Source organism: Cucurbita pepo, chromosome LG03, assembly GCF_002806865.2.
Source record: "Cucurbita pepo subsp. pepo cultivar mu-cu-16 chromosome LG03, ASM280686v2, whole genome shotgun sequence".
Lineage (NCBI taxonomy): Eukaryota > Viridiplantae > Streptophyta > Magnoliopsida > Cucurbitales > Cucurbitaceae > Cucurbita > Cucurbita pepo.
In genome coordinates this window covers 5,155,526-5,178,032 of record NC_036640.1, presented here as the reverse complement: position 1 = coordinate 5,178,032, position 22,507 = coordinate 5,155,526, and the positions used below count along the sequence as shown (strand labels likewise).

The following is a 22,507-nucleotide window of genomic DNA, read 5'->3' as shown; positions in this document are numbered from 1 at the left end:
AAATTATGGAAAATCATATAGAAGTGAGAAATTCTAAGTGTAATGATGGAAGTTTGTGTAGCTATAAACTGCTAATTATTGCAATCACAGGATCCTGATGTTTTGTTCAAATGTCAAAATGGAGTTGCTACCAACTACTCAATGTAGCTCATTGACCATAAATCATGAAAACTCATCAAAATTCGGTAAAGAATGCACTTATATGGTTCACAAAGTTCATAAACGCTGTGGAATCGTGATTATTAATTTTAGTTTCGTATACATGTTTCCTGAAAAAACGTTTTTTATTCATGCTTGAGAATTATTGATAGATGAAACAAAAAATTTAGTTGTAAAATTTCATAAAGCTTAAGATATGTCCACTTAAACCGTATTATTATTAGTTCAACACGGGCAAAGTGAAAAATCAAAAACCATAATTTATTGATTAAGGAATGTATTTTAACCATTTAAGTTAATCCGTAGCTATCAAGTCTTAAAAGAAAATCTGTATAATATTGTAAAAATGCAAAATTAGGAAGAGTTGGCACACAAATTATGGACCATAAAATTTACAGCAGCCAAAGAGGTATTGAGATAAATAGCTAAACTCAGATCAAAATGAAGACGTTTCCAAGAAGGAATTGGGGCCTTATATTTTGAGCAGATAAGGTTCCAATTCCAACTTCCTGCTTTCTCCACGCATTATCGTCTCTTACGGAGAAATGGCAGAAGCTGGGCACCTTGTAGCAGCTGGAAATGTCAACTCCATTTCAAGTTCATTCAATAAGGCTGCTGCACCCAAATTTGCAACTCAAGCATTCAAAATCAAAGCTTCTTCAAAGAGAAATGATATCTCCTTGGTAAGCAGATTCTCCTTTTCATCTTTCAGATTTCTGCAGATATCCATTTTCGAACACTCTTCTGAATCTGAACAGTTTCTCTTTTCACACAATTTTCTTTTTCATGGAAAGGAAAACTTGGAGTGATCTATTAGTGTCTCTAGAAAGTATATTTCTTCACACAGTTCCTTTCCATCTCAAGACTTTTTGTTTTAATGAAGAGAAGAAGCAGCAAACCTCCACGGCGTCTGATCACAATATCAACAGCAGGAAGCATGTGGCAGGGGAAATGGAGCTATGATTACCTGCTTTCCCTGCAAGACTTCAACTTAGAAGACTTAGTAGAAGATGAACACAAAAACGCACACGTTTTCATCAATCTCTGCATTGAGAAGGTAATTCCAATACTTATTATCCAAAAATCTATTTGAAGTTGTTTATAACAAAATTTAGTGAACCTATGTCTGGTTGATAGTTTTCTAAAAGAGAATTATTCTTTATCTTCTGCTTGATGAACACAAACTTGAATCTTCCAACGCCAATAACATCTCAGATTGAACTATTGTTGGAGACGGGAAGGGACTTGTTTAGAAAGAGATTGAGACTTTTGTTTAGGTACGAGTGGGTTAGGAGAGAGAAAAGAGGACTTTTCTATACAAAGGAAAGTGGTAACGTGAGATCCCACCTTGATTGAGGAGGACAACAAACCATTCTTTGTAAAGGTGTGAAAACCTCTCCCTAACCGACGTGTTTTCAAAACTTTGAGGGGAAGCTCGAAAGGGAAAGCCCAAAGAGAATATATTTGCTAGCGTTGGGCTTGAGCTGTTACAAATGGTATCAGAGCCAGACACTGGACGATGTGCCAGCAAGGAAGCTGAGCCCTAAAGGAGGGTGGACACGAGACAGTGTACCAACAAGGAGGTTGGACCTCGAAGGGGATGGATTGGGAGGTTCCACATCAATTGGAGAAAGAAACAGATACCAAAGAAGATGCTGAGCCCCGAAGGAGGTGGTTGGGTGGGGGTCCCACATCGATTGGGGAGGAGAACAAAACATTCTTTATAAGAGGGTAGAAACCTCTCCCTAGCAGTTACGTTGAAGGAAAGCCCAAAGAAGACAATATTTGTTAAAAAGATTTTTCCTTCCCTTTTTCCTTTTTCTTTTTCCTTCCATTATTATTGTTTTATATTTTTGTTTTTGAAGATGTACATGCTGAAGAACCCATTAATTAGCTCAAAGAGAATGGAGATTGAACAAAACTTTTTGAATCAATTTAAGAAATCCAAACAGCCAAAATGAGAAAATCCTACACAAAATGCTCTATCAGATTACTAGAATACTAACATTCCATTTATTTACCAGCACGCAAGTTTCGGGTTTACCGTGGATGGAAAGATCAACACATCCTTCACTCGAAAGTGCTGTACCTGTTCTTCACCATACTGCAGAGAGGTAGCTCTGTTAAAACAATCAAACAAATGATAATATCACACAACTTTCTTTAATATGCAATTTGCAGAAAATGGTGGCAGCTATTAGATTAAAAAGTATAGTAATCTTCACAATTTCCTTGTCATCTCTATCTCATCTATTCATGAGGGTTCAATTCAGCAGCATCCCAACCGAGGTTCTAACACCTACAATCATTTTAATCCAACAGATCAATGCAAATTTTAATGTACTTGTTCTGTCATCAAACAGAGCCAAACGGGAGACTACTCTTCCAGACATTGGAGGAGATGATCCATCGGTAAGTTTCTGAAGCTTTTGCATCTCTTCGCTTCAATCTCTAAGAGCTTTGGCACCCTGCTTAAAATTAAACAGGTGATCTACGTTAAACCTGGACTTGAAGCTGATCTAGATTCATTGGTACGTGACACAATTAGGCTTACCACCTCAACAAAGGTAAGAGTTGAATGTAAATAGGACTAGGTATCAATGACAATGACCATATCTAAATAGTACAAGAATCAATCGGAAGAACTTAACAATATAGGCATTTTCCAGGACACTTGCTCAGAGTTGTGTGAGAAATCTCAACCCTCAGTGCAATGTAAGTGGTCTTCATGTCATTCAAGCTTTCACACGCAATCAAAAGTTGGGACTAACAGAGAAATGTTAATTGCAGATATTGGAGCACAGAATGCTGCGTCTATAGACAAGAGGTGGTCTAGGCTTCTGGAGCTTAGAAAGTCTCATTCATAGATAACAAACAATATATAGTACATATTTTGATGGTTGTTCACAAGGCTTTTATAACATGATTGCCCATTGGTAAAATTAAATTATTTATCATGGTTTCTAAGCCAATATCATCATAAAAGTGGTTGGCCTCTTATTGAATAGAAGTGGAACTACAATTAGTCTTGCCTTAACAATTATATTTCTCTTTCAAGTAATGGGAGACCCTATAAGTTACTACAGCTAGTAGGTAAATCATATAATCGTCCTTCTTTTCACCAAACCATTTATAAGATGTTTCAAATCAGTGGTAATGGTAACATGGCTTAGCTAAACCAACCAGGACATCCAACAACCGAATGCCGGATGCACAGCTTGAAGATATTGTAAAGTTACTAGCCATCAATGATGGCAACCTTCAAAGGTCATTATCCCACTTTTTGCAAGCCCCCCTCCCAGAAGAAAAAAACCATATCATGTATCGGCAGCAAGGAAATTCCCAGGTAGTGACACCTGCGTTAAAAAAAAAAAAAAAACTGGCTTAGTCATCAAGTAGCTGTCAAGGCATCTCTACTTACAGCCGAAAGTTCAAATCCTCCCACCCCTTTGTAATGTAATAATCTCAAAACTACATTAAAAGGTGAAGAGAGTTATAAAGCTTTTGCCTACCTTCTCCCCAAGTTTAAATGCTGGAAGACCCTTGTATGGGCATGTACTGCACCGAAAAGCGTCTCCGAGTCCACACTGAAAGTTGTATTGACATTAGCATGCAGACCCAATAAATAATAAGGTAGATGAATTGCAAGTGAAAGCAAAGAGACTGAACAGAGAGGCATAACATTAGTGGCAGAAATGAATAATCTCCCTTTCCATAAAAACATGAGGATAATCCAATTGATGCCATTTTTAAAATCATGAAGTAAATAGATTCTATCCATAAAGAAAATATGAACTAGATTTAAAATTATGAGCTTTTGTTACCAACAAATCTGTGGTCAATTAAGTATTTTACTTACACTGCCACATGCAGATTGAGGATTTTCCAACAAATCTGGAGTCAATTCCAGTTTTTCTACTTTCTCCTCTGCTTCAGCCCTACCACAAGAGCAGTTCTTGCAAGCTTTCCTTGTGCTGCCAACTTCACAGTCACCAACTGTACAACAAATCGAACAATAAATGGTAACCAACACTGCCTTCTACTAAATAAAATTCAAATGTGATATATGTCAATCATTTCATTGTTTACCTAACGGTAGCTGGGGTTTCTTCAAATCCTCCTCAGTCAATAAACTATCTTCATCGATCAAATCAGAATCATCATCAAGCTGAATCTTTGGTAAGCTTTTTGCCGACTTCTTAATAGAAAAAGAGGAGCCAATCTTCCAAGAAGGCTTTTTCGCTCTTATCTACGTACAAACAAGGTAGTAATATAGAGTGCTACTTACAAGAAGTCAAAACAAAATTAACGTGAATTTGGTGAAACCAAATGGTTAAAGTTAAGGAAATCCTGGAGATGAGATGCCTTCCAACCATCTTTACATTGAGAAGTTGATGGAAGCAACATGAAACAAAGTATTTGGTCACAAATTACCAGCCATTTTCAACATTACTAAAACATAGGACAGTGGTTCCGTCGATGGGGTAGAGGGGGCTGTCTAAAGACTCTAAACTAAATGATATCTGAATCTTACCACGAAATTCTCTATATGAGATGGAGAAGCTAATTTCTTCTCTGTTACTTGAGCTTCTAGAAAGCCTGTCAAAAGTAATCTTCTCACCATGGCAGGGGACTTAAAAAAAAAAATAAAAAAAATGAGGGTAATAAATCTGTCTCTGAATGAATGTTCCAAATGTAAAAAATTACCAGCTATTCAGTAATTACCTCATCTTTCTCAACTGCAACAGATTGTGAAGTCTTGTAAATAAGGATCGTCCCATCAGGCTTCAGAACTCTTGAGATTTCCTCACACAACCGATCACTTGGAAAATCAGATCTACAGATAGAAATGACAACATCCATGGATGATGCTCCGAGAGGCAGCTTATCTATCATAAATCAACAACTATCAATAACACACTCATTATATCACGTGAACCTATCAACTCCTCATGTGCATGAGACCAAGAAAACACATAAGAACAAGAAGTAAATTTGGAGGGGTGAAGATTAAAAGTAAACCATGACATTAAGTTAGCAGATAACTAACAAAATGCAATGAAAAAGTTGGACAAACAGGGAGTGGAAACTGCTAAAAACATTGAAATGTCACTGGTCTGCATGAAAGCTATCACATGAGACAAGAAATCTCGACTCGGAAGACACTGACCACTGGGATTTATTTTCAGCTACTCCGAAAGCTATGGCTTTCAGGATTACCGAAAGAGTTTGACACACATGTAGAGTGTGTATATATTTGTTTTAATTTTGAGTGAAAATATAGAAAAGGAGCTGACATCATTCTCGTTTTATCCTTCCAAGTCACTTATCAGATATCAGTAAGGCTGTTTATTTTGAGGAAACATAATATTTCGTTAAAATAATGAAATAAGCCAGTGTCGGTATGCTCATGTCATCACTATAACACCAATTTACACCTTCAGCTTTCAAAATGAAATGCAAACTGCACAAGACCGTTGAACTAAATATCAAATTGATCGAAGTGTTGACTAAACAGCCCATGAGAAGGCATTAAAAAACTTACTTAGAGAAAAGGCTTGAGTGATTATTTGTGAATCACACTTTTCAACATATTCATTCCCAAGCTCTTGTAAAGCATTAATAACAACGCTTGTAGCCAGAACAGCATCATCGGTAATTGCCAGCACACTCTTCATAGTGGTGTCCTACAATCACGAAGTTATGTACTTCATTCACGTTAAGGAAGAGGTGGATTAAACTAAGAAGAGAATGAATCCCATAACTTCACAGCATAAACAAGAGAAACTTAGAAGAATAAGCAAAACCAGCTTCATCTAGCACATCAACAATTATACTGACGAATAGTCTATACTTCATGAAAAATATATTAAATTTGGAAAACTCTGAAGAACTTATAAGTTGTCAATGAAAAAGACCTATTTGTGCTTTCTCTATGGTGCAAGGCCAAGAAAACGCTCGATCATTTTTTCTCTAATATGAGTTTGCTCTTAATTTACTTAGCAGGTTCCCATAGTGGTTTGATGTTTGCTTGTCTTTCCAAGTGACCCTAAATCCTTGTCATTTTCTAGAAACGTGTGGAGTTTCTATAGAAGTATGGAGGATTTTTAGAAAGGGATAGTCTCAGTCCACCTTGAGAAGTTTGCAAAAGAAACACAAACAAGACAATTGAAAAGCGGATTACGACAATTTCTGTATACGATGGGATAAAGTCATTAAATACAGGTATCGTCTTCTTTTAGCATTCTCCATGTAATTGAGATGTTCAAAGTTTTTACAGTTTTATTGCTCAGTCTATTCATTGATAGGATTTCTTGGCTCTGTAGATTTCCATTGGAGGAGACGACTCTTTGGCATAAATCAAAATCAGTATGATGTAATACGCGTACCTATAATTGGGTTTCCATTTGTTGATCCTCATCTGTATTGAAAAACCCCTGGGAAATTGATTGTCATTGCTAGCAATAAGTGAGGGGACTTGTGTTTGGAAGGATCCCTAAACTTAATCTAAGACTATTATTCATCCCAAAGTTACCTTACAAATATGGTTGTTTTTGTGAGTAAGCTAATAGTTGACTGGGATGAGGAGGCAGTTAACTGATTACGTGTGATAGAACGTATCATTAGATATGATTTGTTCATTTTTTAAGACCATGAAATCATCATAGTTAAAGTTAAACCTCCAAAAACAGATGCACATTAGTGGAGACATATATGCAAAAAATCCTCTCGTGCCAATATCAGGTGATATGTAACAAATCAGGGAGGTTTTTGGAAAGGCCTCTTTGCTTTTTCACCAACTTTTCCTAGACTCTACAACAATGTTTTTATTGGAACCTTGCTTAAAAAAAAGAATTTAAAGGATGATGAGTCCAAAGGTCGCCTGTTCCTTAATTGCTACTCCAACTCTCGCTTCTGGGGTATAGGCTACCTTCCCTTATACAAGAAAATAATCCTTTCAAGAGAGAAATTAAGAACTTGTGGCTCAGCATTCCAAGGACCTTCATATAGGGGAAGGGATATGACTTAGAAACAAAATAACTTGAGAGAAAATTTCGCAGTCCATCTATTCTGAGTGTATGATCCCTTATCTGATTACGAAAGTGAAATTCTTCACCAAAATGTTCATCCGAACAACCCCAATGGAGAAAAACAGAAGAAAAAAAGCAAAAAAAATCATCCCATACACAAATTATCTACCATATCAAACAAACACAAATTCCAACTAATTGCATATCAGCTACTATTCCATTGAATCAATCATAAGACGAAGAAGCTGAAATTAAAAGAAAAGACAGAGAAATGAGATAATACCGAAGAGAAATAGCGGGCTGGCGGTGGGCGAGAGATGAAAAGGCAGGACTGAGAGAGAAAATCGTGAGAGAAACGACCATAAATATGCTTGGGCAAGAAGCTTCCGTTACTTTTTGCGTATAAATAATGGGCCGAAGTAGAACTGTACACAGATTGGATTGGGTCAATTTGGAGAAATTTTACGAATCAACCCAAAAATAGGTGGGTTTGGGGGCAGTTTATGAACCCTAATAAAACAAGCTACGAAATTTACGATAACAAGATGAAGTCATAAACGGAAGAAAGACAGCGGCGGCAGCACTGAACGGAGAGAGAAGGCGGCGGCTTCGCTGAACTGCTGAAAGGGAGGCGAGGAGGAGCCGGCGGGAAGGAAGATTTGAGTGCGTTTATTTTATCAGCTAAATTAATAAAAATACAATTAAACCTTTTCAAAATTTAAATAATACATTTAAACTAAAAGAGTTAAAAAATAACTTTGGAATGAAATGGTTCCTTTTGAGTTTTAAAAGTATTTAAAATGTATACCAACATTTTAAAAAAAATTTAAAAACAAATTTATTTTTTTAAAAAAAACTTTATAAATTATAACAAACTTTTGATTAAAAAAAATAATTTATGAGACGTGGATAGACAGTATTTTTTTTCAATTTTTTTTAGATGTTAATGCTATTTTAAAAAATTTAAGAATATTTTTTAAATAACCTATTTTTAAATTTTTTTAAAAAAGTTAAAAAATATTTTGTGCGAATATAATATTTAAACTTTTAAAAATTTAAGGAGTACTTTTTTTTAGACAAAAGACAAACTTTAAGATTATTTGATCTTATGGTATGATGAGTTCGATGATATGTTTGATATAGGATATGAGATTGATGCGATAAACGTAATGTAATGATACGACTGAGATATGTTCATGAAGCGATATGTTTAGGTTATGTATAGAAAACGATATGATTATGGTAGGTTGATAAAACGATATAACTAGGGTACGTTCATGAAACGATATGACTAGGATACGTTCTTGAAACGAGATGCTAGGATATGTTTGGGAAACGATATGACTAAGATATGTTCATGAAACGATACGACTATGATATGTATAGAAACGATAAGACTTTGACAAGTTTAGAAAACGATATGACTATGATATGCTTATAAAATGATATGATTTTGGAGTGTTTACAAAATGATACGACTATGATATGATATGATATGATATATATATATGGTATGATATGTTTGATGATTTGATATGACTATGATATATTATGTGAATGACATGATATATGCTATGGTATGATAAGTTTGATGATACGACGCACATTGTGATATGCTTTATGACAAGATACATTGGAAGATATGTTATGCTTACATTAAGATGCATGTGACATGATAAAATATGCAACAGAATGATATATACATTATGATATGATTGACATGCGAATGAAAAATTGACATATTATACAATCTCGATATATGCATGGAAGATATGATAAAATGATAAGATATGAAGGAAGACGTAAACGGGATGGTATATGATAATGAAAATAGAAAAATGTTGGGACCTCATGCATCATTGTGTGTTCATGCATCGGGGGATACCTCTTACTGTGGTACGAACGCGTACATTACGAGGTACGAAAACGACCATTATGTTTACCATAATGCTGCTATGACGACCGCTATTCCTAACAGGTGTTCACAGCTACTAGAGAATGCTCGCCCAACTAGGAAAAGGGCTCAGAAGGTGTGTAAACTAACTGGTGGGTCTATTGGCACGTGTGTAGAAATTAGTACACATCCAATTAACTGCTTAGGATAGTCGTCGTACGAAATAAACTAATATGATAGATCTCATTCATGATTGTATGTGTTTGTATTTGACTTGCAACTCGAGCCCACATACATCGGGTAGATGCATTTACCTTCTTACACTTAGGCTAGAATACGATGTTTTTGGCATAAATGTTTATTTATTTTCATTTAGTATTTCATTGTGTCCTTTTAAAACCCTTTTCCAACCAGTAAGTCCAAAATACTGTTTTAAGATGAAATTTACTTTTATTTTAAAAATACCAGTAGGTATTTTTAAACCCTTTTAAATTATTTTTTAAACAAAAATATTAAAGATTCTCTCCAAAAATGAACTAAAAATTGAGTGAAAGTGTAAAGTTGGAGATATTTTTATTAATTTTACTTAAAAACTATATAAATTAAAATGAAATAAACTTAAACCAGAATGATATTTTGGATCTTGATGACAAATTTTTTTAGTCCCATTTAGAGAAAAGGCTTGATTGAAAACTTAAAAATAAAACATGAAAGGCCACTTGTGGTTGATATTTTGTAGTTGCATATCCATTCTATAAAGATTTGGTATCATTGTTGTCTCCATGATGCAGAATTCTTGCAGGAGGTGATAGGCAATGTGTATCTGTGGCCCCAAAATGTACAAAGAAGAGAGCACCAAATGAAAACAAAAAGGACAAATGAGATGGAATGGGGTTGCTATGCTAAATGTTCGAGTCTCGAGCACCTGACACTTCCTGGCATCTCCTATGACCTAAACTTATGCTACTTGCTTGACTTGAGTTGTTTTTTTTCTTATAGACGAACACATTTTTTTCAAGTCATTAGACATAAGATTGATCTAGATCAATTCCGTATGATCGATACATGTTTTCTGCTTGATTTGTGTTGCTTTCAGAAGGTTGATCCACTTTTCTTATGAACCAAGACCGTTTTTTTTTTTAATCAAGCCTATCTTACTCACATGTTTGTCGCTCAATAGAGTGGATTGATCTAAACTAAGCATGAAGTTTATATTAAAAGTGGAGTTACTCTAGAATAAAAATGCCTAACCAATGAGCTCCTATTCAATGGACTATCGAAAGACATTATATTGATTAACATATGAACTATCAATTTTTAAGATTTTTTTAACCGTGTTGTTTCGTACTTTTATAGTCGTAAGATCATTTTTATTCTAATGTAGTGTCATTTCATTCCTCAATCCCTTTGTATTATGCTTGGAGTTATAAAAAAAAAATTGTTAAATTATAACTTTAGTTTATTTATGTTGCAAAGACTTATTAGACATAAATTCAAAAGCTCAATTGATATTTTTCAAAATATAAAGATCTATCATATTTAAGGATGAAAATTTATCGACCCAAATACCAGCACCAATTTATAAAAATTATTCAATGAACCTACTACAATGTGCCACCTCATAATAAATATTAGTTGTAGATTAAAAAACGTGCATGTCCCTTAGTAACTATGAAATATAAATTTGATGTACTTAAACATGCATTGAAAAAAACTGTCTTGTTACATTATGACGGTCTCATTGAATAATTCCTCGTTGACACAATGGTCTATTTCCAATCGAATCAACTAATAAGAACTATTTCCAATCGAATCAACTAATAAGAACTATTTCCAATCGAATCAACTAATAAGAACTATTTCCAATTAAAATGTGAGAGCATCAAATTAAAAATCAAACTCCATTTTTGGATAGAACTTAATAAAAACAAATGTAAAAGAGAGAAAAATGGTCTCTATTCTATCATCCCAATACCCTTCCAATAAACATAGCCTCAACTTAATCATAACTTTAGCTATGAATACTGTCTTGAGATTGACAAATTTTAATCAGTTTAAACACATTCTGAAGTAGAAGATTCACTACATGGCGACTCAAAGAAGGAATGCAAATTCAATATTCTTTAACCGATGCACCATAGTCTGTATATACATTGACCCTCTCTAGCAATGCTTACAACAACTAAACAATATTAGATTCCACAAACAAGAAAACAGAATACACTGAAACAAGGGAGCCGTGATTTGATACAGATGACTTATAACAGGTGAATTAATAGAAATGTGTTTCAAAAAAATATCCAAACAATTCACTAACTTTCTTCAGATACAATTTCTTCTTATACGCTTGTGTGCAAATTGATACAGTGAGTGAGATGAATAGAACTTACGAGTTTGACGAGTCACCGGAAGGCGCGGGTCGGGCATTTAATAGATGCTGGAGGGCTTTGACAACAATGCTCATGTTTGGCCGGAAATCTGCTTCATACTGCACGCACAGGGCAGCAACAGCTGCTAACTGCAATAAAGTTGCATCCGGTATTAGATATAGATTCTTGTTATAGCTAGTAAAATATGGCAAGATCCTCAGATTTCTTTTAATTTGTCTTCCTCACTTTCTCAAGCAAAATTAGTTTCCAAAAAATTGATAAACAATTTAGCTTCTACAAGATGTTTTTGAATGAATTCTAAATGCATCAGATGAGCACAGACCAGAACTCCACAAAATGCTCAAACTCTGCCAATTCAAAAAAGAAATGGAGAATTGCTTAAGCATTATTCGAATTACCTTTGCTACAGCCTTTGGAGGGTAGTCTCCGCCAAGCCTTCCATCGACACACTGCCTAACTTTATCTTCACTCAGCTTTGGTGTAGCCTGATTCATTAAGACGACAATGTAAGTTAACTTTCATGCGGAACAGATAAAGAAAACAGGATAAAATGAAGAGGCAAGAGAGCGGGAAAAAGAAGGGGAAAATGTGAAAGCCAAGGCGGAGAAGGACAAAAGAAAATCACCCAAGTAACTAGACTTTGTTGTCCTCGTGGTAGCGTAGGATCTACAGGTTTTCTCCCTGTCAGAAGTTCAAGCAAGACTACACCAAAGCTATATACATCACTCTTGGCATTCAATTGACCAGTCATAGCATATCTGCCAAATAGATCAATTATAATTTGAGTTAAAAATTCTCTTCCAGATGTGCCAGCCGGAAACACTACGGTGACATATTAGATGTTAGCAACATTGAAGAGTAGCTCAACAGTGAATTTCAGACACTTTCAAGTTTCTTGGTTCACTTAACATAAAGATTATGTCACAACTCCCAAGAAAAAGGGTTGGAGATGAAATGTTATTCTTGAAGGTGGATAGTGAAGTAGGCACAACTGTGTTTAAGTCGAAATCTAATAAAACCAAAAGAAATAGAATTCACAACAGAAAAATGTTATAGTAGTAAAAGGCGTTTGAATTTTAGTTTCTTGATTGACTAGAGTTAGACAGCTTACTCAGGAGCATGATAACCAAAAGTTCCAAGAACACGGGTAGAGTGAAGACGTGCTGCCATATCAGGAGCTTGATTGGACAAATCAAAGTCGGCGATTTTAGCAACATCATCATCAAAGATTAGTACATTGCTGGACTTAATATCACGATGGATAATGTGGGTCTCAGCCTTTTCATGCAAATACTCAAGTCCTCTTGCAGCCCCGACAGCGATTTTCACACGTTGTGCCCATGATAGAACGGGACCTGGCTGTGCTCCTTTCACTCCTTTTCTTCCTGTGTAAAAAGTGCATTATAATACCTAAGATTAATAACTTTGTCTTAATATACATGTACAGGAACAGAAATTAACTTAGAAAACATATAAACTTCTAAAGCTTTTGATCGGCAAAGTTTTCGCATGATAATACGTACCATGAAGAATATCATGAAGCGATCCATTAGAAGCATACTCGTATGCAAGTATTCGGGAACTCCCATCAACGCAATAACCAAGCAATTGAACAAAATTTCCATGCTTCAGCCTCGATACCATGGAGACCTATACATTTATCATCTTTTAGCCTTGATGAACATAAATGATAACAGATGGTTTATTTTTTGATTGTTGTTGGGGAGTGGATATGTATAGAAACCTGTGCTAAAAACTCATCATTAGGCTGTTTGCTAGCATCCAACTTCTTGATTGCAGCACGCTGCTCGTTTTTAAGCACCCCATAGTATACTCTCCCATATGAACCCTCTCCAATCAAAGCTTCATTTCCAAAGTTGTCTGTTACTTCCGACAGTTCTTCGATGGGTATGGTAGGCACTAGAATTGGTTGCATTTTGACAGCCTGAGTAACTGCTGGTGCAGCTTCTGTATTTTGATAACCTCCATTGTTTCCTATAAGAAAATGTTCAATATAAGAACTACAAACTTAAATGAGTTACGTTATTCCCATAGCAAACGTCGTCTTAGCAGCCATCGTTGGAGAGGGGGAAGGTAAATTCAATCAGTAGAAACAAGTGGGAAAACAACTTGTTTGCAAAATTATTCCCTTTTAATTGTTACAAGATATGTTTCCAACTCTTATGATGGTGCTAAGCGAATACCTATATTCTGTTTTGCTGCATACATGCCTCCATGGTCAGCTGCTTTCTGAATTTCATCTTCCTCACAGCAGCTAAAGCAGCTCATCTTTTTCCACTAATTGATGCCCTAACTGACCAAAGTGAGCATTCAATTATCTCTTAACTGGGCAAAGAATCTCTATCAAATAAACAAAATTACACAAAAGAGGGGACAATTTCTTGAGAGGCTGGCCAATCGCTACATAAAACGTAGCTAGCTTGCTAAAACCAAATTTAAGAACTTCTTATACCATGGAATAAAACGTAGAAATTAAATCAAATTCCCAAAAACGCACCAAAAGTCTCCACAACAGTTTTCAAAAACTTTTAACACACATTTAAATAAACATAAACTCCTTCACCAAAAGTGAGCCACACGAAAAGTTCAAAAATCTTAAAATGCATAAAAGCCTTACTTCGGATCTACCAAACTACTTTAATATTAACGCCATAAAAAAACATTTCATCACTTCAAACTCAAAGAATCGCCTCACAGACTACAGCCGATGAGCATCAACACTTCCAGTTCAACCGTCAAATTTCCAGATCAAACAAGTAGAAGTCGATAAACCAACAAATTAATTAAAAGAAAAGTCCAAACAACAACAACAACAACAACAACAACAAGTCAATAAACTCAAATTCATCAAAATCATCATCATCGCCTCTAATTTTCAAAAACCAAGCCATTCATCGAAAATACAAGATCACAACAAGCTAGAATCAACACCAGGAGGAGCTTAATATCAGTAAAGAGATCCATCTATACCAGAAAAACAGAGCAATCCGAGAAACAACAAGAGGTGAAAACCTCGATCGGAGTGAGATAAACTGTAAAAGAAGACTATAGTAGCAGAGTATCGACGTTCTGGTACTTCGTGATCTGAGCTCCGTAGCCGGCGAAGATTGCGTAGCGCATTATTTTCTGTAAATTTATATCTCTATTCGTTTTTTTTTTCTTTTATTTTCTCACAGGAATTTGTTTTTGCCTTTTTATTATTATTATTATTATTTCCCTTTCCTTTCTTCCTCTCTCTCCCGTTGAAATCCTAGTCAAATTTCACGTCCTACCATAATAGGCCCCACCTGTAAAAAGTTAAAATATTATTTTTATTTTTATTTTTTAGAAAAAATAAATAAATTATACGCTTTCAATTAAAACTAAATCAATTAAGAATTAAATTACAAACTTTTATAATTTAATGAGACCCTTTATTAGAATTTCGTTTAATAATATTTCTTTAAATATAAAATTAATATAAATTATAAAGAAATGTGATAATTAAATATACCGTATCAACTTTTTTAATTAAATTTTACTTCGGGTTAAATTTAAATTTTAAACTTTGAGTCAATCCATAGGATAAGGAGTTGACTCAAAGTTTAAAAACTAAATTTTAATTATTATTTTTCTCTCTCTTTTTTTTTTAATTGACAAATAAATATTAAAAAAAATGTAATACAATATTGTAAATAATATTCCATGAGATTCTTTTACCGTTTTATCTGTTTTTACTGACTTGGGTAAAGGTGTCATTTATTTTTAATTAATTACCTAAAATAATAGTGCTTTTATTTGGTTAGTTTGACTTTTATTTTTCATGAGATTTCTTTTATGGTTAGTTGGCCGTTTATTTGGATAGAGGATAGAAAACAAAAATTAATTAACCAAATTAATAAATAAATGTTATTTTCATGTATTTTTTATGGGAGTTGACCGTTTGTTTGACTTTTTTATTTTTTTTTATTTATTTATTATTATTATTTTTTCTCTAAAGATAAATAATATAAGATTCCACGGTTGAATTGACAGGAAAACAAAAAATTCTTTATAAGAGCAATTTAGAGGAATTTTGAGTATGTGATAGCTGAGCGAATAGTTATATTATGCTGTATNTTTTTCTTTACAACCTTATTTTCGTATTAAAAATAAGATCATTACTGCATGTATGATATGACTATTACGTATAGAAGTCAAACGTTCTCAATAAAGTCTTTAAAATAATATAACAAAAAATAAATAACGGTGAGTTTAAATAAAATAAAGAAAGAAGAAAAAAAAAACAATGTCCTAGTTTTAACTTAAAGGGCTACGAACAATGTAAATGCATTTATCCTAGCTTCAATTTCATGGCTGTCACTGCGCATTGTTATCCGTACAGAGGTGTCTTACTCTTACGTGAAAAATAAGAGTAATATGTTACTTAAGTATTTTAAGAAATACTCCGTGAGTAACTCCAATATTGGAGTTAGGAAATGCAATCACATGCAATTATGTTTGGAACCGACCCTTTCATAAAATATCATGACATGACATTGGTCTCTACTTCTAGTTTTGGCGTAATTGGATGTGTATTACTTTCTCACACACGACCCACATACGTACACATGGACCCCAGGCGAGTCCATATACGTACTCCTAGACCTGGCCTTTAACTAGCGTACATTCACGTTGTCAAAATGCCATAGAAGGAGGAGTGCACAGAGTATTATGGTGTACATAATATTGTAACATAACATCGTAGTGTACACATCCGTACTAATTATAGTGGGAAAGTATCTTGATGCACATACAAGATGCATGAAGTCCCTATGACTTAAAATCATGGCCGGTATATGTAATGCAAGTTATTAACACTTTTCATAACATATCACAATTTCATGTCAATATGATATTTCATATCATAGTATATCTCATAATTACAACATAACATAACATATTGAATTCCATGGCATAGTATACTCATCTCACAGCAACATCATAATTAAATAGGCCTTAAACAGTCATAAGACAAGGGATATGTAAGGGCCACAAGGCATAGGTCCTTCATGTTTTAAACAATTCAACCAACCAAATCAATTGTAAAACCACTTAAGTAGTTTAATTCGGGGTTGTTAATTTATCGTCGGAGCTAGTCCAAATCTATCCCTTGAAATCGAAGTCAACCTATGTAAATCCATGACATTGAGTTAGTACATGTTTCGTAGCTTAATCTACCTAATACTCACAATTAAACGTCTAATTTATCTTTGTATACTTGAAATTGGCCAAATTGTGGCTATACTCATCTCAAAAAATTTTAAAAATACCAAAATTGACTCTAATTGGATAAAAAATGATAAGAAAGGGGACCAAAATAGTGGAACAGGTTAAAAATTGTGTAACCAAACCATTTGAGTTAGATACATACGTTGAGCCAGAGCAGAGTCACACACTGGAGGCAAGCCACGAACGAGCCGTGACTAATGGTGGTTGATGCGCGCACTGCACGTGGAGATTTGGCTTTGGATTAGCTTTCGGGTCGTTAGGTCGAGGTGCGGGTCATTGGGTCAAGATGCGGGTTGGTTTGGTTTGTACTAGGTTTGGGGCGATGGGTGTGGCGCAGCAAGCTTGCGATTGGGTTGGGTTGAGCAATAGTGGGTCGAGGAATTGCATTGCATTGCATTGCATTGACTTGGCCGATGAATTGTATTGTGATAATCAAGTAGCATTGTATATAGCAATCAATCCAGTTTTTCACGAACGTACAAAGTACATTAAAATAGATTGTCGTATAGCTCGAAAAAAGTTACAAACTAGAATCATCAAACCATGCTATGTTTCGTTTAAAATGCAATTGACAGATGTTTTCACCGAACCTTCGAAAGACATCAAATTTAATTCTTCTAAAAGACAATTTGATTCTTCTAAAAATATATATATATATATATATATATATATATATATATATATATATATATATATATTAATAAATTATGTATTTAATAGAATTTTATTTAAATTATAAATTTAGAGTAAAGTTTTGAAATATGAAGTTTCATGTTAAAAGGGACCGTCAAAGTATAAGTGGTCTCGAGACTAAACTACACTATTATAAAGAATACGAGCACAAGAAACATCAAAATATGAACGATTAATATGATTATGCATCTACAACTTATTCCACACAACGAGCCAGACAATGAAAATACTTCAAGACCAAGACACCAAATGATGTCTACGACACAAAAACTTCCAGACATTAGTGACCAAAAAGACTCTAGAATGACCAAAAAGTCAAATCGCACGATCCTCCCTATTAACCTTACCACCATAAATTGTACCTTCTCCACTATTCAAAAGGAGTTACTCGTAAACTTTGGCATGAATGAAACTATCTACTTATGAAATAACCACTGTATTGTAGTGGTAAATTATAGAGCCCTCCAATCGAAGGTCAAACTAAACAGAACAACGGACGACCATTCCCAATCGTCTAGATTTATCATTTTGGTGTAGGTAATCACTGCCACACAAAGAGTCCAAAGAGTAGCTTGATGCGTTGTGATCTATCATCTTCACATCCATGTGCTACCTTGCACTTCCCATGTGATTTTTCATGTGTTCGATCTAATGTGTTCATCTAATGTTCTACGTGGCTTAAGACATCTATGGAAGGAATTCATGTAGGGATTTGTTTACTTTTGTAACAACCCAAATTCACCGTTAGCAGATATTGTCTTCTTTGGGCTTTCCCTTATGGGTTCCCCCTCAAAGCTTTAAACGCGTCTATTAGGGGAAGGTTTCCACCCCCACCAAATCCACTCCCTTTTAGGGCCCAGCATCCTTACTGGCAAACCGCCTCGTGTTTACCCCCCTTCGGGAAATAACAAGAAGGCTGACACATCGTCCGGTGTCTGGCTCTGATACCATTTGTAACAACTCAGATTCACCGCTAGCAAATATTGTCCAAATATTGTCCTTTATCATTGTTTTGTAACTTGTGTAGTTTTTTTTTTGGGCCAAAGAACAAATTCTATGGGCTTATGGGCCAATTTCCAAATGGCCCAATTTCAATTTTTTTTTCTTCTTATTTCTATGAAATTTAATTTCTAGAAAATATCCAGAAATTTAAGGATAACAAAATCTAATTTTATATACACAATTTATTGTAATGAAAAAAATATTTAAAAATGACGTCAGCCTAATGTCAAAAATATTATCACAAATGTTTTAGACGTTTAGATTAGATCAATATTTCCTCCAATGAAAAATGAACCTAATTATCTTTTTTTAGAATATCACGTCATAAGTAGTAAGCTGATTTTAGTAGAAACGTTAATTTTATGTCGGGTCAATTAAATAAATAAATAAAAGTTTTTTCGTGCCTAATCTCTTCTTTTCAAAAGAAGAATCACGAGAAATTTTGTGATATTGTTGTATATATAAATGGAAAAAGTACCTGATTTTTTTCTTTTTCAATATTCACCGCTCCATTAAAGACGAGGATCGAGAATTTTTAATTATCATTGAAAAGGAGATAATACTCCATAAGAGTGAACACCAAACTACCTAAGATGCTTAGTCCTTTTCATTCCACTCTTCCATTTTTACCCCTCATTTTATAGAAAGAGAGGGGTGAAGAAATATGTTTTATTGGGTACCCTTTTGCACATGAGGCACTCACAAGTAGTCAACTGTGTCAATATGTTTATTTTATTTCTTTTTTTTTTTTCAATTTTGGTAATTTTTTTTTAAAGAATTGATTAGATTCACAAATAAAAAGTTTTATATTTTTTTTTAAACCGACATGTCCCGTTTGGAATTAATTTTTGTGAAGAATTGAAACGAGGCCTACCTGTTTAGACTCGTGATAAGATAACATATATCAAATTTATCCGTGGAATTAGTTAGAGTAGGGCTCTCATTCTTTTAAGAGTACTATCTTTTTAATCATAAATGGCCGGCCTAGAGAGAGAACATTATTATTATTATTATTATTATTATTATTATTACTACTTCGGCATATGTGTGCTCCGACATTCTCCTACATCCCGTGCAACATCATCATGCCACTTCTCATTTCTAAGAGTGAAAACTATCCCCACAGACCAACATGGGAGAAGGTTACCCGACATAAAATTGCTCAAAATATGCCTGCATAATTTTGAAATTTCTATGATTTTCCCGAACTACATCTTATTGGAAGAGGTATCACTCTAATACCATTTGTAACGATTCATATGGTAGGAGATGTAAGAAATGTCAAAGTTATTAGGTGTTGAATCATAATCCAAATCTTGAACGTGGATAGTTACATTTAATTTTATTTTAAAATTATCTAAAAATTAAAAATATATTATTTAAATTTCTTATTATAAAATTAGATTTAAACCTAAAAAATAAAGAATAAACAGAAAAAAAAAAAATTAAAAAAAAAAATCCCTCAGATCCAGCTTGCTAATGGGTCCAAACCACTTTTCGGCATTATTTATTTATTTTCCCTAATTTGAGGTTTATTTAAATAATTAAGATTTGACAATTTCAAATGAATCTTTTGGAATATAACTTTATTTATTTATTATTCTTTTGGTATAATTACTTCCCAATTTTTTTTTTTATAGTATTTTATGAGACAAAACTCTACAAAATAATTGCCCTAATTTTATATTTCATGTCCAACTTCTGAATTTTGAACCTTTAATTTAATGTTCATTTATTAATTTTATTTTTTTTAATTCAACCCACGGTCAGAATTTAGTGCAACTTATAGTTTGAATTAGTCAAAGTATTCCTAATCGGTTAATATATTTTTTTTGTTTATAATTTGATCAGTAAAGATTTAGTTGGTTTATATTTGAGTAGATATTAGTTGGTAGCTTGTATTCTATTGAAACGTTGTGAATATGAATGAAGATTGAATCTTCCATCCCAATTCTATTTCTCATCTTCTTACCTCTGTATTGTTTAATTAGTAATAATATTTTCAGATCTATTCACTTTTTTTAGTGGTAGATATTGTGTCATGAAAGAGACTCGAATCTCGATTATGCCCTCTTCATTATTTTTCCTCTTTGACCTAGACATATTTTCAAATAGTTCGATTAAAAGGCAATCAAAGAATAAACGGTTTCGAGATACAACCCTATCTTTACATAGAACACGATCAATAAGAACCGTTAAAATATTATCACTAGTCTACTAGGGTAAAACCCAATAATTGTATGAGTCAGTTTTATTTTTTATTTATTTTTTTTTTTTATGGGTAAAGATAAGGGAATAATTGGAGGATCCTTGTGGGCACTTCATGCTTCCTACCTACCGGTTCATCCACTCACGAAGAAAACAATGCCTAATTTGCCTAATACATTATTTTAGGTCTAATTTTTTATTTCTTCTCTCAACAATTAAATTCATAGGTTAATTTATAACTAAATATTTTTTATTTTTAAAATTTGATGTGACACTCGAGTAAAGGAAAGATACATGAATGAAATAAGATCACACACGAATCAGAGCAATTATGAGGATATGATGACTAAGAAATGTTTAAAAGAATTGAATTTCACTATTTATACTAATAAATTGCATCTTTCTTTTATGACTTGTTTTGTTTGGAGCAATTCAATGTTCGGTGACCTCCTAAATTTTTTTGTAGGATGCATGTGAGCGATGACCTCTGTTAGTTTGTGACGATAGTTTTCAGTTTTTGAAACAAGAAATAGATAATGTGAGTATACCGTAGGGAATGCTGGAGAATGTTAGGGCTATTAAGTACGGAATCCTGAAAATATAGTTCAATTAGTTAACACATATATTCTCGATCGAGAAATCCTATTTAGATTAAATAATCAATTCGAACTTTTATCTTTTTAATAAATAAAAAAAATACTTGTTAATTGAAATATGACAATAATCATCCTGCAATTATTATTGAACTAAATATAAATATTTAAATTATTTATATAAAAATATTAATTAAAACGTGAGGGGATCTACCAGTCGCACGACTACAAAGAGGCAAGGGGCCCATCACCTTTTCCCTTTTTCTTCCTTTTTCTTATTTTCATAATTTCATTGAAACAATTACATCTAAAAAATAATAACAATAATAAAAAGAATAATTTAAATTTAATCAATAAATAAAAAATTATTATAAAAAAGAAAACTTACTTCTGATGACAGCGAACTTATAATTATGTGACACTCACTTCCTAGCAACAAGTGAGTTAAGTCAATTTGTTCTTGTGTCGCTTACGGTCAAGTCAAGCGACGTATGCTCGAACCTCTAGCCTTGGTTCAAGAAGAAAGTTTTAGAAAACAAAGACAGAGAGATTTCGAAAGAGAGTTTTAAAAGCAAGATTTGAAATATTGAAATTGGTGTTGTTATATGTGATGCAAGCAAAAAAGCAACAATAACTGCTTACAACATATAACTATGGAGAAGTTGACAACTAGTCATATCCCCCTATAGTACATTTTGGGGCATTTTTGCCCTGTAGACGTGATTCTCGTGAACGGTCATACACCCCCGTATTGACCCGATATAAAATGGTAAAAGTCTATCTAAGATGAAAGCATGAAAAAAAAAAAAAAATTGGAACAAGCATGACTGTGACATCATATTAGATAAGCATGACCGTGACATCCTCCCCCACACAATTGATTGACGTCCCTGTTAACCGACTCGAACAAACTCGAACAAGAAAGACGGGGACATCTGTCATGCGGCCATAAACAACATGCTTAACGAGAATTAAAAATTGCAAATCTCTATAATAGTATGGTATTATTTTTTATTTCTAAATCCATGATCTTTCACTGAATTAGTTAACGTGTGACTATCTTTTTTAATAATATTCAGCAACAACATGAATAGATATTTAAATCATTTTTCTAAAGTCGAGACTCGGATCCTATGCTACACATTTATTTTTATTAATATATATATATATAAAAGGAAAAAAAAAAAAAAGAAAGGAAGTAATTAAAAGGGTAGTTTCCAAGCAGACCCGAAGACACCAATGTAATGGTCCTATTAAGTAGCCGTA

At 33.7% G+C, this 22,507-nt stretch overlaps 3 protein-coding genes and 1 long non-coding RNA gene across 11 annotated transcripts; 1 reads left to right on the top strand and 3 right to left on the bottom strand.

Moving 5' to 3' along the window:
• Window positions 1–473: 473 nt before the first annotated feature.
• LOC111790973 lies at window positions 474–2,450 on the bottom strand. The gene is made up of 2 exons (XR_002814601.1): window positions 2,204–2,450; window positions 474–1,135 (listed from the first exon to the last, which is right to left on the bottom strand). It is a non-coding gene; the product is annotated as an uncharacterized LOC111790973 (long non-coding RNA).
• Window positions 607–3,199, top strand: LOC111790972 (large ribosomal RNA subunit accumulation protein YCED homolog 2, chloroplastic). 5 transcript variants are annotated; one of them, XM_023672122.1, is made up of 8 exons: window positions 607–842; window positions 1,043–1,216; window positions 2,184–2,273; window positions 2,482–2,571; window positions 2,646–2,726; window positions 2,829–2,874; window positions 2,950–3,047; window positions 3,166–3,199. In XM_023672122.1, the coding sequence occupies exons 1-7, from the start codon at window positions 705–707 to the stop codon at window positions 3,024–3,026; spliced, it is 696 nt and encodes a 231-aa protein (XP_023527890.1). In that variant the 5' UTR covers window positions 607–704; the 3' UTR covers window positions 3,027–3,047; window positions 3,166–3,199. The 5 variants fall into 5 exon arrangements, with proteins under 5 accessions (XP_023527890.1, XP_023527888.1, XP_023527889.1 ...); XM_023672120.1 differs by having other exon boundaries at window positions 2,829–3,047; XM_023672121.1 differs by having other exon boundaries at window positions 2,950–3,166.
• LOC111790971 (anamorsin homolog) lies at window positions 3,137–7,861 on the bottom strand. 3 transcript variants are annotated; one of them, XM_023672116.1, is made up of 9 exons: window positions 7,727–7,861; window positions 7,474–7,615; window positions 5,705–5,846; window positions 4,885–5,048; window positions 4,694–4,792; window positions 4,249–4,408; window positions 4,019–4,155; window positions 3,672–3,746; window positions 3,137–3,515 (listed from the first exon to the last, which is right to left on the bottom strand). In XM_023672116.1, exons 3-9 carry the CDS (start codon window positions 5,835–5,837, stop codon window positions 3,477–3,479), a joined length of 807 nt encoding a protein of 268 aa, XP_023527884.1. In that variant the 5' UTR covers window positions 5,838–5,846; window positions 7,474–7,615; window positions 7,727–7,861; the 3' UTR covers window positions 3,137–3,476. The 3 variants fall into 3 exon arrangements, with proteins under 3 accessions (XP_023527884.1, XP_023527885.1, XP_023527886.1); XM_023672117.1 differs by having other exon boundaries at window positions 5,705–5,867; window positions 7,474–7,847; XM_023672118.1 differs by lacking the exon at window positions 4,694–4,792 and having other exon boundaries at window positions 7,474–7,849.
• Window positions 7,862–11,178: 3,317 nt separating this feature from the next.
• Window positions 11,179–14,663, bottom strand: LOC111791340 (pto-interacting protein 1-like). 2 transcript variants are annotated; one of them, XM_023672631.1, is made up of 8 exons: window positions 14,466–14,663; window positions 13,679–13,788; window positions 13,219–13,469; window positions 12,998–13,124; window positions 12,586–12,859; window positions 12,100–12,232; window positions 11,873–11,959; window positions 11,179–11,602 (listed from the first exon to the last, which is right to left on the bottom strand). In XM_023672631.1, exons 2-8 carry the CDS (start codon window positions 13,761–13,763, stop codon window positions 11,471–11,473), a joined length of 1,089 nt encoding a protein of 362 aa, XP_023528399.1. In that variant the 5' UTR covers window positions 13,764–13,788; window positions 14,466–14,663; the 3' UTR covers window positions 11,179–11,470. The 2 variants fall into 2 exon arrangements, with proteins under 2 accessions (XP_023528399.1, XP_023528400.1); XM_023672632.1 differs by having other exon boundaries at window positions 13,679–13,784.
• Between the last annotated feature and the right edge of the window lie 7,844 nt (window positions 14,664–22,507).